At 39.5% G+C, this 15,136-nt stretch overlaps 1 protein-coding gene across 3 annotated transcripts in view; it reads left to right on the top strand.

The window, feature by feature from the left end:
* LOC133651933 (rho guanine nucleotide exchange factor 4-like) overlaps nt 1-11,099 on the top strand; it is a 100,247-nt gene extending 89,148 nt beyond the window's left edge. For all 3 annotated transcript variants that reach the window (XM_062050191.1, XM_062050199.1, XM_062050209.1), the window contains 3 exons: nt 2,644-2,887; nt 4,927-4,995; nt 8,234-11,099. In XM_062050191.1, the coding sequence (XP_061906175.1) occupies nt 2,644-2,887; nt 4,927-4,995; nt 8,234-8,388 (468 nt within the window). In that variant the 3' untranslated portion in view covers nt 8,389-11,099. The remainder of the gene's footprint in view (nt 1-2,643; nt 2,888-4,926; nt 4,996-8,233) is intronic.
* The last annotated feature ends 4,037 nt before the right edge of the window (nt 11,100-15,136 follow it).

Consider the following 15,136-nt stretch of genomic DNA (forward strand, 5'->3'; position numbering starts at 1 on the left):
GCTTCAAGGTTGAGAAGTTTCAGGCCCCCATATTCATACTCTTTGTACAAAACCTTTCTTTTAATCTTTTCTGGTTTGCCGTTCCAGACAAAATCGAAGACCCTCCGCTCATAAATCTTAAAAAAGTTTTGTGATGGAGCTGGTAATGACAAAACAAATAAATAAATTGAGGAATAATTAACGAGTTGGCAATAGACATTTTACCATACAATGTTAGGGATTTCCCTTTCCATAATTGCATAATTTTGTCCAGCTTTCTTAGTCGATTATCATAATTTACTGAGCCTAGATCTTCCAGATTTTCTGGGACAACAACACCAAGTATGTTAACTGGTCCATCTGTCCACAAAACAGACACTTTGCATTCCATTCGAAAGGACGTTCCCTTTAGATTTCCGATCCTTAACATTTTACATTTATCATAATTAAGCTTAAGGCCAGATTGCTGTGAAAATATGTCCAAAAGATTAAGAAGGTTCCGCAAACAATGAGGAAAAATCTTATCTTTGTGAATCAGCCTTTTCTGACATGAACTTCATCAAGAACAAACACAGAACACGCCTCACTGATGCACATCTGCAAGACTCACTCAGAGTTGCAGTGTCAAGTTACACACCAGAGTACAACACACTAGTTAACAGCATGCAATGCCAGGCTTCCCACTAACTGACAAAGAAACAGATAACAGATTTGATGTCCAGTTCAAAGTGTGACATGATTTAAAAATTTGAGAGTTTACTTTTGTATTTTACATGAGTTATTATTTGTACAAACATGGTGCAAAGTAATTCATGATTTGTTAAAAAATGTTAGTGGCTAGCTAGTTAAAATGGGATATTGTGATTTCACAAGACGGTCTTAGAAGTGATAATTTGAAAATGTTCAATTTGAAAAATGTGCACTTAGAGAAAATATAAAAATAAAGTGTTGCATATTGATATTTATCTGTTTCTATATATATTTATTGTGAGAAATCATTAAAATGATCAGTGTTTCCACAAAGATAAATATCATTAATTATTAATAATAACAGAGTTAAAGGTAAATTGAGCAAATTGGCTACTTCTGGCAATTTATTTAAGTGTGTATCTAACTGGTAGCCCTTCGCATTAATCAGTACCCAAGAAGTAGCCCTTGGTTTCAAAAAGGTTGGTGACCCCTGCTCTAAACAGTTCACAAATGCTCTTAATGACTGGGGGTAAATGTGTTGGAACATGGATGAATGTTTAAGATGGACAAACACTTTTCAAGTGTAAAACATACAAAGAGAATGTCAGTAACTGTGGAAGACAGAGCAGACAGAGTAAGCACTTTTACTGCCATTTAGTGTTTACTTTTAAGTCTGTGCGGTATAAAATGAGTAAAACGTCAATACAGCATTTTCCTTTTTTTAAAATAAAATCTTGTACTTTTGAGGTTAAGGCTCCAAGGAACACAAATGTATAAAATCACAAGCTGATTCAATGTATTTTATAGAAAGCTGCGGAAAATTCAGGTGAGCAGTCAAACGTGAAACAGGCAGCTTGAGTGGTTGTTGTCCACTTAATGCGAGTGCTTGACTCGTCTCCATTAAAAGTAGCAAGGAAAATGTCCTCCTCCTGCCTCAAGTTATGTCCCTGCATACATCCTCTGATCCCTACTACTAGTGCATGAGCTACATATTATTTTCATAATCTTCAATGCTTTACTGAAGTGTGTTCTCCATTCGCAATTTAAACGGAATGTTATCACTAGAGATGTCCGATAATGGCTTTTTTGCCGATATCCGATATTCCGATATTGTCCAACTCTTAATTACCGATTCCGATATCAACCGATACCGATATATACAGTCGTTGAATTAACACATTATTATGCCTAATTTTGTTGTGATGCCCCGCTGGATGCATTAAACAATGTAACAAGGTTTTCCAAAATAAATCAACTTAAGTTATGGAAAAAAAATGCCAACATGGCACTGCCATATTTATTATTGAAGTCAGATAGTGCATTCTTTTTTTTAACATGCCTCAAAACAGCAGCTTGGAATTTGGGACATGCTCTCCCTGAGAGAGCATGAGGAGGAGGTTGAGGTGGGCGGGGTTGGGGGGGCGGGGTTGAGGTGGGGGGGTAGCGGGGGGTGTATATTGTAACGTCCCGGAAGAGTTAGTGCTGCAAGGGATTCTGGGTATTTGTTCTGTTGTGTTTATGTTGTGTTACGGTGCGGATGTTCTCCCGAAATGTGTTTGTCATTCTTGTTTGGTGTGGGTTCACAGAGTGGCGCATATTTGTAACAGTGTTAAAGTTGTTTATACGGCCACCCTCAGTGTGACCTGTATGGCTGTTGACCAAGTATGCCTTGCATTCACTTGTGTGTGTGAAAAGCCGTAGATATTATGTGATTGGGCCGGCACGCAAAGGCAGTGCCTCTAAGGTTTATTGGCGCTCTGTACTTCTCCCTACATCCGTGTACACAGCGGCGTTTTAAAAAGTCATACATTTTACTTTTTGAAACCGATACCGATAATTTTGAAACCGATACCGATAATTTCCGATATTACATTTTAAAGCACTTATCGGCCGATAATTTCGGCAGTCCGATATTATCGGACATCTCTAGTTATTACAATCAGTGGAAACTCCATCAGTCTTTTACTTTTCCAGGATCTCCTGCGCAGGGACATGTTATATTACAAAGGTCGGATGGACATGGACCACATGGAGGTCATAGATGTGGCGGATGGAAAAGAGAAGAACTTCAGCATCAACGTCAGGAACACCTTGAAGTTGCGCTCACTGGCCGGCGATGAGGTTCATCTCCTGACGGCCAAGAAAGCCGAACAGAAACAACGCTGGCTCCGAGCTTTTGCAGATGAGAGGAGGCAGGTCCAGTCTGACCGAGAGACAGGTCTGGTGTACTATTTGTCCTCTTTGGGATGTCTTCTCATTTTAGGATGCACTGTGTTCATGCTGAGAGGAAAGAAGTAGTAACAGAATCAAAGCAGCTGAGAACTTGAGTCGAGTAAATTACTCACCTTGCGTCAATTGTTGAACAAAAACAAATTAAACCCCAATTAAGCAAGCCCTTTGGTGAAGTAGAACTTATGTAACTGGTGGTGTTTTCCTCCGCGTTGTGTGGATTTTATGGAACACGACCGACACCATGTGTTGCTGCTCAGATGCACTTTACTGACAATACAGAGAATACAAATGTTGTCAAAATTGTTCTGCCATCGTCAAGCCTTTCTCCCGTTATCGTGGACGAAAGGGCGTTACATAGAGCAACACAGTAAAAATAAAAACATACTTGACAATACAGTGAATACAAATGTCAAAATTGTTCTGCCATCGTCAAGCCCCTACACAAATACAATACAGAACAAGAAAGTGCACTTAAGTTCTTAACGAGACAAATGCACTTTTTCTGTCGTCGCGTGGACGCCTACCCCTCCCGTTATCGTGGACGAAAGGGACGTAGGAAGGCGTGTCCAACGCATATATAAAGACAGGTGTCACAGCAGTTATTGCAGTAGTAGGGACAACGAGATAATGGTTCCACACTGACAAAACATCAAACAACCTTCAGGTATTTACATGTAACTTACACATTTTGTGTAATTATAACAATAATAAAATACATTATTTACATTACATAATTGACCCTGTTACACTTACGTATGTCATAACAGGGCGTTGTGCGTATGTGCTGTTGACGTACTGTACGTGCAGGCTTGTTTTGGCAGAGGGGTGAGTAGGGATGTTGTAAAGTTTGAAGATTGTTTTTGTCATTTAAGTATGTCAGATTAAAAAAACTACCCATAAATATAAAGATAAAATACATGTTGCTGTGAAAGTTCAATAATAAAGTCACCTGAATCATTAAAAATGTCTAAGACTACAACCAAAAAAAGCAGAAATGTTCATTCCACATTAAGAGCGGCAAACTGAGCATAGAACGAACACTCATTGCACATAAATGTGATGCATTCAAGGACCTTCGATTACACTTTGAAACAAAGGTGTCACTAGTTTTTAGAGACAGGCAGATGCTTAACACTCATTAAATGTACTAATAATAATATGATCATAATAATAATGATATATCGTGATTTAATACAATCATAATAATAATGCGGGCTATTGTGTGCTTAGCTGTTGTGTAGCTGCGAGGTCCATGTAGCGTATAGCCTACCATGTTTACCTTTTGTAATTGACTTGACTAAAATACAAGAAAAGACCAACCTTGTGTGCTTATTGGAGGACGTTTAGATGTTAACTGGTTGTCCAGCTTTGCACAATTCAACACGCTGCAGGACTGCTTGTGTCGGAGCTTATATCGGAAACTAGAGGTGGGGGAAATAATTTATTTTTAGATGCATCGCAATTCCGACGGGGACGATTATAAAATGGATTGGTAAAGGTCAATAATCATTAATTGACTTATATATTGTAAATTAAGTCATCCAGACAGTTCTAAAATGTGCCACCTTAGCGAGAGATCCAATCAGCTTCTTTGTTATATTCTTGGGCACTTATGTTCCAGGTATGCACACATTTGCATTCATTAAATACATGTGATGGGAAATAATTTAACTGTTTATTATAAATGCACTGTTTTCTAAAAGTTGCAAATGAAAAACGCTTATTTTGTCAAACGAAAATAAATGTAAAACTGCATTAATATACATTAATTAAAAATCATCAATAATCCATTTCTAATCAAATCGTAGCTCCTGAATCATAATTGAATCGTGAGGTGCCCAAAAGATTCCCACCTCTATTGGAGACTTTAGATGCAAGCTGGTATCATCCAATAATTGTTTTTTTTCTGGTACCGGACCAATATCCGATATCCCTTACTTACAACTTTGCATGTTTATGCAGATTAAGACTGTAGATGCCAGGTCTCTAGGTACTTGACTTGTTGGTATCTTTCTCTTTCCAAAGGTTTCTCCCTCACTGAGGTCCAAAAAAACCAGGCCATTCTGAAAGCCCGCCCATCCGGGAAACCCAAAGGTATTCACAAAGGTTTTCATTGACAGTATAGTATTGTAGCTGGTCTGCTATTGTGTGGTTTCTGATTTCATTTAACATCACAAGACTAAAGAGCAGCACATTAAAAGACCTGCTACAAAGCTACCGAAATGTAAAATTATTACTTATTAATTCTGCCAATGCTGATTGATAGCTTCCCATAATTCATTGTCTGTTGTTGGTAAACACATTTGCTTCATTTTTGTTCTAGTCATAAATGGTTCCACACCAACTTTTCTTCACTCTTTTTTTAATTTTGGTATTATAACCGCTAAAAAACAAAATAAATTGAGTCCTTGACAAATGGTTGGGTTACGGGTGCCGGGATGTTCAATCCATGAAGACCACACCATTCCTAGAGGTATGATAATTAGACTTAGACTTAGACAAACTTTATTGATCCACAAGGGAAATTGTTCCACGCAGTAGCTCAGTTACAAAGGATGGAAAGGATAAGGATGGAAAGGATAATGCACACAAGAGCCCAAAAAGAGGGCAAAAACCAAAGGTATTAAGTAGACTAAAAATGTACCGTAGTAGCAATATAAAGTATGACATATATGTAATATTTACATATATTATTATACAGTATATAATATATACTGATATATTATATTCTTATATAATATATAACAAATCCCAATTAGAATGTACAATATTACAGTATATGTAGCAGCTGCAGCAAAAAAAAAGACAACATAAAATAGAGAGTAGATCCAGCAGAAAATATACATTATAAAGAAAGTTTTTAATGTAATTATCGTATTCTTACGATCATTTCTCCCTCTGTCTGAAGTGGGGCTGGGCGATTATATGAATGTGATACATTTCGAGTCAACTCGGGTGATCAGCTGTTGGCATATAATTAACTCGATTCAACATGGCGGAAATGTCCCTGACAACAGCCAATCAGAATCAACGTTTTACCGCTCCACTTCCAAAAGAAGTAATAACAATCATAGCTTCAGCAGAATGACCGAACTTGGAGCTAAATGCATCTGAGGGCATCGGAATAAATGTTAGCCGTAACTTGGAGTTATCCAGGGCTCTCAGCATAAAACCCTCGGAACCTGTTAGGCGACTATCCACAGAAAAAAGCAAATATAGTCGCTGAACGGGGGTGAAAACCTTTTCTTGCCGGACGCGCTGGCTTGTCCAAAACTAATTGCCTAAATCGGGGGTGCCCATTACGTCGATCGCGAGCTACCTGTCGATCGCGAGCTACCTGTCGATCGCGAGCTACCTGTCGGTCGCGGAGGGTGTGTCAGTCGATCGCCAGCCACGTATTAAAAAAATAGACCTACAAATTTGCGCCCATCAATCTTCACTCTGACGTCACTTTCGTCACTTGATTGACAGACTATGCACCCGAGCATCATGTGAGATGACGCTGGCTGCTGCAAACTCAGTATTAAAGGCCTACTGAAACCCACTACTACCGACCACGCAGTCTGATAGTTTATATATCAATGATGAAATCTTAACATTGCAACACATGCCAATACGGCCGGGTTAACTTGTAAAGTGCAATTTTACATTTCCTGCTAAACTTCCGGTTGAAAACGTCTATGTATGATGACGTATGCGCGTGTCACGTCAATCATTGAAATGGAAGTATGCGGACACATTGAATCCAATACAAAAAGCTCTGTTTTCATCTCAAAATTCCACAGTATTCTGGACATCTGTGTTGGTAAATCTTTTGCAATTTGTTTAATGAACAATGAAGATTGCAAAGAAGAAATTTGTAGGTGGGATCGGTGTATTAGCGGCTGGCTGCAGCAACACAACCAGGAGGACTTTGACTTGGATAGCAGACGTGCTATCCGCCGACCTCACCTTGACTTCCTCCGTCTCCGGGCCGCCGACCGCATCTATGATCGGGTGAAGTCCTTCGTCGCGCCGTCGATCGCTGGAACACAGGTGAGCACGGGTGTTGATGAGCAGATGAGGGCTGGCTGGCGTAGGTGGAGCGCTAATGTTTTTAGCATAGCTCTGTGAGGTCCGGTTGCTAAGTTAGCTTCAATGGCGTCGTTAGCAACAGCATTGTTAAGCTTCGCCAAGCTGGAAAGCATTAACCGTGTATTTACATGTCCATGGTTTAATAGTATTGTTGATCTTCTGTCTATCCTTCCAGTCAGGGGCTTATTTATTTTGTTTCTATATGCAGTTAAGCGCGATGCTATCACGTTAGCTCCATAGCTAAAGTGTTTCGCCGATGTGTTGTCGTGGAGATAAAAGTCACTGTGAATGTCCATTTCGCGTTCTCGACTCTCATTTTCAAGAGGATATAGTATCCGAGGTGGTTTAAAATACAAATCCGTGATCCACAATAGAAAAAGGAGATAGTGTGGAATCCAATGAGCCAGCTTGTACCTAAGTTACGGTCAGAGCGAAAAAAGATACGTCCTGCACTGCACTCTAGTCCTTCACTCTCGCGTCCCTCATCCACGAATCTTTCATCCTGGCTCAAATTAATGGGGTAATCGTCGCTTTCTTGGTCCGAATCGCTCTCGCTGCTGGTGTAAACAATGGGGAAAAGTGAGGAGCCTTTCAACCTGCGACGTCACGCTACTTCCGGTACAGGCAAGGCTTTTTTTATCAGCGACCAAAAGTTGCGAACTTTATCGTCGATGTTCTCTACTAAATCCTTTCAGCAAAAATATGGCAATATAGCGAAATGATCAAGTATGACACAGAATGGATCTGCTATCCCCGTTTAAACAAAAAAATTCATTTCAGTAGGCCTTTAAGGAAAAAAGGCCGGCAGGAAGGGGACAAAGACTTTTTAGTTCGTATGCAGAGTGTGTGCATGTGGGGCATACGGCATCAGGTTTAGTGTGGAGTGTGGGTCTTTTAGGAGTCTAATAATAATGATAATAAATAAGTAATAGTAAAGACCGAAATGGGGCCATAAACAAAATCGTGGTTAGAATTACCGCAAGGTATTGACCTGAGCCTGAAGGAGTCTTCGCTTAGGAGTAATTCAAAACCCCTCTAAGAGAGACCCCACCAAGGACAAGAAAGGATTATTTAACTACTTTTCTTTGAGGAGAACTATAGAACATGTTGGGGTCAAATATTCCAGAAAGAGAATGAGGATTCCTCAAACACAAAGTAAAGACTTATGAAGGCCTGGCAAATATAGGACAAAAAAACAAGTCTGAGCATCATGATGCCAACTGTAAATAAATAAATATGTTCTTCTCTGGTTCCTCAGTGGTGAGCAGACCTTGCTACGACTTCCTGCTGCGACAGAAACATCCCGTGGCGACGTCTTTAGCTCCACAGCACGTGTTCATGTTGGCTGAGCCCAAACGCAAAGCTTCAACCTTCTGGCACAACATCGGCAGACTGACACCCTTCAAAAAGTAACACAAGCAAGCAAGCAAACTCCAAATATATTTTTTGGTTGTGATGAAGGACTTTGGTTTTGTAAAAAACCTTTTAGGTAAAGAACCTGACCTGTAAAATCTAATGGAGGACCTATTGAACAAGTGCAACTGTGCTATTAGCTCAAATATTTGTTGATAGTGCCGGAAATGTGCTATTATTTATTCTCTGTCAATTTACAGAAAAGAGGACTATTGTAAGCAGGAACATCCTAATATAGTCTTGAAAATGTTCTCTGCTCAAAAAAAAGCTACTGACCTCAAAATGTTATGTTTGTATTATAAAGTATATGCACACACTAAAAAATGTTGGGTTAAAAAATAACCCAATTTTAACCCAACTGCAGATTCAGAAAAGGACAAACTCCATTTTGGGTAAATTTTTTCAACCCAACTTTTGCGTTGAATTATTTAACCAAAAAGTTGAGTTATGCTAACTCGGTGTCGGGTGATTGTAAATAATATTAATTATATTAATCCATAATAAAATTTCATAAAAATAACACCAAAATGTAACCCAACACTAGCAACTCATAAATTTGGTTATCAAAATAACCCAGTATTTTTTAGTGTGCAAGGACCTAGCTTAATTTGGGCCCCTAAACAGAATTTAATTTGTTATTACGGTACTTGTTTTATTATGTAATATTTATATCTATATGTATATCTATATATACAAACTAAATAATTGTATTTATGATAATATAAATATAATAATGCTCACTTACTTAGCTGCTGACATTTATATTAGTGCTGTCAAATGACTTATTTTTTAACAGGTTAATTACACTAAATGAGAATAATAATGATTATTCACAGTTCAGTCTTTTACTTACAGAATTCAGATTAACTGTTGAAAGAGTTGTATTGAGTTTGTGGACCCCAGAAAGACTAGTGGGTTGTTGTGGCAACCAGCTAATGGGGATCCTTAATAAAAATAAAAAATAAAAATCAAAGACCCCGTATTTTGACACAAATTTAGTTGTATTTTCAGAGTGTTATATTCAAACATTTTCGAAATGTTTTAATTAACTGCGGGTGATTGACTTCCTCAAAACTTGATGACAGTTTAGTAAGAATTAAGTTAAAGTTAAAAGTTAAATTACCACTGATAGTCACACACACACTAGGTGTGGTGAAATTACTCTATGTTTGACCCATCCCCTTGTTTCACCCCCTGGGAGGTGAGGGGAGCAGTGAGCAGCGAGCAGCAGCGGTGGTCGCGCTCGGGAATCAATAGTGCACATTTTGAAAGTCTTTGCAATAAATGGTGTGCGTGTCGGTGGGGGCCTCCTCAGTCTTCATGACAGTCATGTGACTGTTTAGGGCGGCCCCTCGTATTCCACAATGGGTCGCAGCATTAAGGGTGTTGCCTCACATTTGGTCATTTCTGTGAAAAGTTTGATGGTTGAATTTACTTCATGTGAACTTTCCGGTGTGGTTTGCCTTTATTGGCAGGCAGCTAGATGCTGGCATTTAAGACCCGACATGCTCCGAGGATTACTCTGCTCACAGCGGCAGCGAATCCAGACAGTTTTGGGCTTGCTGGGAAATCCGAAATATTGTGGGGTTCTAACCTTGCCATTCAGCTTGCACTTTTATTTGTCCATTTCCGATCTGTGTTTGTTACGGCCTGTGACTGCAGTGCTGGTGCCTTTCAACACTACATTTAAAAAAAAAAAAACAGTGCCGTTCAAGCAAATTAGCATTAGCTTTTCAACTTTGACAGCCCTTTTTATAATGAGTTACCTCATGTGATTAATCACAAAAAAATGATCGAATGAATCATGTGTGTAAGCAGATTAGTCACGCAGAGAAACTACCTTTAAGCTACATTTATTTGAGCAAACAAGTATTAACCTGTGGTTAATCGCGATTAATCCAAACTCAATAGTGTGATTAATCTGATTTTTAAAAACCATCATTTGACAGCACTAAGAGATACATAACAATGATATAGTTTGGTCAAGTCAAAGCATGTTATTTTGTGTTATGGTGAAGACTATATTTTTGTGCTATGTGACTAAACTAGATTACGATTAGAGGTTGGAAATAGGAACAGAGTTTGGGTTAAGAGTTAGATTCAGAGTTAGGAAACTTCCTGCCGGACGACAAACTGGCATCATTTGCATACTGTGTCCTTTTTCTTTCTGCTCTTCTGCTCTTTGCTGTTCTACCTTCAAGTGAAGTTGCTGTGAAGACAAGTCTATGATGTCATATCGTTCGTGGTATAATGCTGCACGCTTCTGCCTTTCATGGAATCATTTCATGCATTTGACGCGCTGTGGCGACCCCTTACCCCTGACAGGGAAAATAGGAAAGTGTAATAAATGACATGTTGTGCATTGTTCTCATGCACTACAACAATGCTGAAAAATCTCCACTCCAGTTTATAAATGTATACTTTGAATAATGACGTACAATAGGCAGAATGTGCATCCTAAAATATGCTCCTGATATGTAAAAAAAATAGATTAGAACACGGCCTAGTGGTTTATAAATGTAACAACTTCCCGGGTTTTCTGCACAACAATGGAATATTGATGTAACTGTTTGTATTACGTCATTATTGCAGATAATGCTGTAAATATGTATAGTTAATGGCAACTATACACATTTTCATACATATTTATGTACTTGTGTGTACGTGTACATTCTATATTTTTTCTGTACAGAAAAACATCTTGAATAAATTGTACTACTATAGAAGTTGCAGTGGTTCTCTGGGTTGATCAAATATGGCAGCATTTACACTGTAAAAAAAGGAGACTTTTTTACAGCGGGCCCAAGCTCATCTAAGATGGACTGATGCAAAGTGAAAAAGTGTTCTGTGGTCTGACGAGTCCACATTTCAAATTGTTTTTGAAAACTGTGGACGTCGTGTCCTGCTGAAAGGTACATACAGGTTTTGGAGCAACATTCCAAGCATTGTAATCATGGACGCCCCTGCTTATTTCAGCAAGACAATGCCAAGTCACGTGTTACAACAGCGTGGCTTCATAGTAAAAGAGTGCGGGTACTAGACTGGCCTGCCTCTAGTCCGGACCTGTCTCCCATTGAAAATGTGTGGCGCAATATGAAGCCTAAAATACCACAACGGAGACCCCGGACTGTTGAACAACTTAAGCTGTACATCAAGCAAGAATGGGAAAGAATTCCACCTGAAAAGCTTAAAAAATTGGTCTCCTCAGTTCCAAACGTTTACTGAGTGTTGTTAAAAGGAAAGGCCATGTAACACAGTGGTAAAAATGTCCCTGTGCCAACTTTTTTGAAACATGTTGCTGCCATTAAATTCTAAATTAATGATTATTTGCAAAAAAAAATGTAGTTTCTCAGTTCGAACATTAAATATCTTGTCTTTGCAGTCTATTCAATTGAATATAAGTTGAAAAGGATTTAAAAATCATTGTATTCTGTTTTTATTTACCATTTACACAACGTGCCAACTTCACTGGTTTTGGGTTTTGCATATTGGCCAATAAGCAGCGATGATTTAATAACAGAGCAAAACGATATATCAGAAAAAATATGTTGATACTCATTAATAATAACAAATATTACTTTTTAAATGCTTATATAACATTTTTATATGCATCATTGCAGATTATGCAAACTACAGTATATGATGATGCCATATTGACCAAGCCCCCACCGCCACAGATATAGTGACAATCTGTGGGAAACCCTTCCATCCATCCATTTTCTTCCGCTTATCCAAATTCAGGTTGCGGGGGCAGCAGCCTAAGCAGAGAAGCCCAGACTTCCCTCTCCCCAGCCACTTAGTCCAACTCCTCCAGAGGGATCCCGAGTCGTTCCCAGGCCAGCCGGGAGACAAAGTCTCCCCAACATGTCCTGTGTCTTCCCCGTGGCCTCCTACTCATCGGACATGCCCTAAATACCCACCCAGAGAGGTGTCCGGGAAGCATCCTGACCAGATGCCCGAACCACCTCATCTGGCTTCTCCCGATGTGGAGGAGCAGCAGCTTTACTTTGAGATCCTACAGAATGATATAGCTTCTCATCCTATCTCTAAGGGAGAGAGCCCGGCCACCCAACGGAGGAAACTCATTTCGATCTTGTCGTTTCGGTCATAACCCAAAGTTCATGACCACAGGTGAGGATGGGAACGTAAATCGACCGGTAAATTGAGAGCTTTGCCTTCTGGCTCAGCTCCTTCTTCACCAAAACAGATCGATACAGGGTCCGCATCACTGCAGACCTGTACGCGAACATAGTTGTACACATCGACTCCAATGACACTAGGATGAGATTACAAAGAGGAACATAGCTCTGCATCAAGGACTGGTCTCGGGCCCCCTGCCTGCGAGAGGTATAGCAGATTAGTCTATCTAGTAACTTAGACTACTGGTTGAGTCACACTTGACTAAATACGCTAGAGCAAGCTCGGAACACAGGCAATTACAGTGTCCGTTAGTCCGGGTAAGGAGTCAGTTAGATAGAACTAACCAGCGCTAGGCTGGAAATTTCCTGCACACATGTGGCTTGTGCAGCCCTTTGAGACACTTGTGATTTAGGGCTACATAAATAAACATTGATTGATTGATTGATTGATAGCATTTCTCGTAGAATAATACATGACCTACATAATGATTTTTCTGTAGTGACTGTGCCAGAGGTGAACATACATTCTACTGAGGTGGCAAATTATGCAGCGTTATATCTATCGCAGCACCAAGCAAACAATCTCAACATCCCCACCATATCAATTCATAAATGTGATTAAAAAAAATTATTTAAGGCGCACCATGCAAAATAAGCGTAACTTTATTAATATCAGTACTACAGATACCATTACCAAAAATGCCTCAAAACAGCACACTACCTATAATATGGGCTTTTTAAACATCAGCTCATTGCCTCCCGCAGCACTATTAGTTAATGAGGTCATTAGTGACAACAATCTTAACATCATTGATCTCAGTGACACTTGGCTAAAACCAGATAATTGTTTCCACTTAAGGAGGCATCTCCTCTTAACTATATGAGTGCACATATTGCTCGTCCCCTTAAAAGGGGCGTAGGGGTCGCACTAATATCCAATGAAAACCTTAACCTTAGCCCTAACCTAAATAAAAGTATAAATCATTTAAGGTGCTTACGATGAGGTCTGTCACACCGCTGCCTCTCTACTTGGCTGTTATCTATCGCACTCCTGGGACCTATTCAGAATTTATCAGTGAATTTTCAGAGTTTGTCGCTGATCTTGTGACGCACGCTGATAATATAATTATAATGAGGGATTTTAATATCCATATGAATACCCCATCAGACCCTCCGTGCGTGAGGCTCCAGACTATAATTGATAGCTGTGGTCTGACACAAATAATAAATGAACCCACGCATTGCAACAGTAATACGATAGATCTAGTCCTTTTCCGGGGTGTCACCACCTCCAAAGTTATGGTACTCCCGTACAATAAAGTAATGTCCGATCACTACCTTATAAAATTTGAAGGTCTGACTCATTGTCAACAAACTACTAATAACCAATACTTTAGCAGCCGCTACATTATTGCTGTCACAACTACGACTCTTGCTGGCCTACTGCCTTCGATAATGGCACCATTCCCAATTTATGTGGGCTCTATCGATAACCTCATTAACAACTTTAACGATGCCCTGCACAATGCCATTGATAGTACAGCACCGCTAAAGCTTAAAAAGGCCCCTAAAAGGCGTACCCTCTGGTTCACAGAAGAAACCAGAGCTCTTAAACTCATGTAGAAAGCTGGAACGCAAATGGCGTGTGACTAAACTTGAGGTTTTCCATCAAGCATGGAGTAATAGTCTAATAACTTATAAACACGCTCTTACCACAGCTAAAACTAATTACTACTCCAATCTCATCCGCCTCAGTAAAAACAATCCTCAATATTTAATACAGCAGAGATGCTACCTCAGTAGAAGCATTTAAGTCCCATCTTAAAACTAATTTGTATACTCCAGCCTTTAAATAGACCCATTTTTAAACCAGTTGATCTGCTGTCTCTCTTTTCTGCTCTGCTCCCCTCTCCTGCGTGGAGAGGTTATCAGTTGACCACAGATCAGTTTCCACTGAGGAGGCACTAGCTGTTCAAAGTCGGGACCCGGGGTGGACAACTCCTCTTTGCATCCGTTGGTGACGTCTCTGCGCTTAGTTACTTTAACAAGCAACTCATTAATGGTGACTATGTTCCAGGGTGTACCCCGCCTTCTTAGGTCAGGCTGATTACACAAATAAATATTAATTAAATATACTGCAAAAGAAGAGACTCATAAAAACTGATGAAAAATAAAATTTACATACAATTAAGCAGTGCTTAAAATAAATTTTAACTACTGGTAATTTAAATATAATACAACATTTAACTAAACTGCCAATACAATTTAAATAGAAATGAAAATACAGCTTTACCATTAGCCATAATTTTTGTGCTTAAACTTCATTTTTTTCGTTGGAGATGAATAAAGTTTCTTCTCTATGACTTTGTTCCAGACTTCTGCTCTTTGATATTGTCCTTACGACAAGGAGTGGTGGAAAAGTGTATTACAACTGAGAACCAGATCTTTTTTGGCAACCCTGGAGGAAGCACTGGCCACCCAACAATTGGCCCCAGCCCTATAGTTGAGAAACACTGCTGTAGAGTACAATGGCGTGGCTGCTATCTGCCCCCTGGTGGCCTCAGTTGGACAATGCACTCGCCTGTCTGAGAACAAAGCAATGAATAGCG

This window comes from Entelurus aequoreus, linkage group LG01 (genome assembly GCF_033978785.1).
Source record: "Entelurus aequoreus isolate RoL-2023_Sb linkage group LG01, RoL_Eaeq_v1.1, whole genome shotgun sequence".
NCBI classification, from domain to species: Eukaryota; Metazoa; Chordata; class Actinopteri; order Syngnathiformes; family Syngnathidae; genus Entelurus; species Entelurus aequoreus.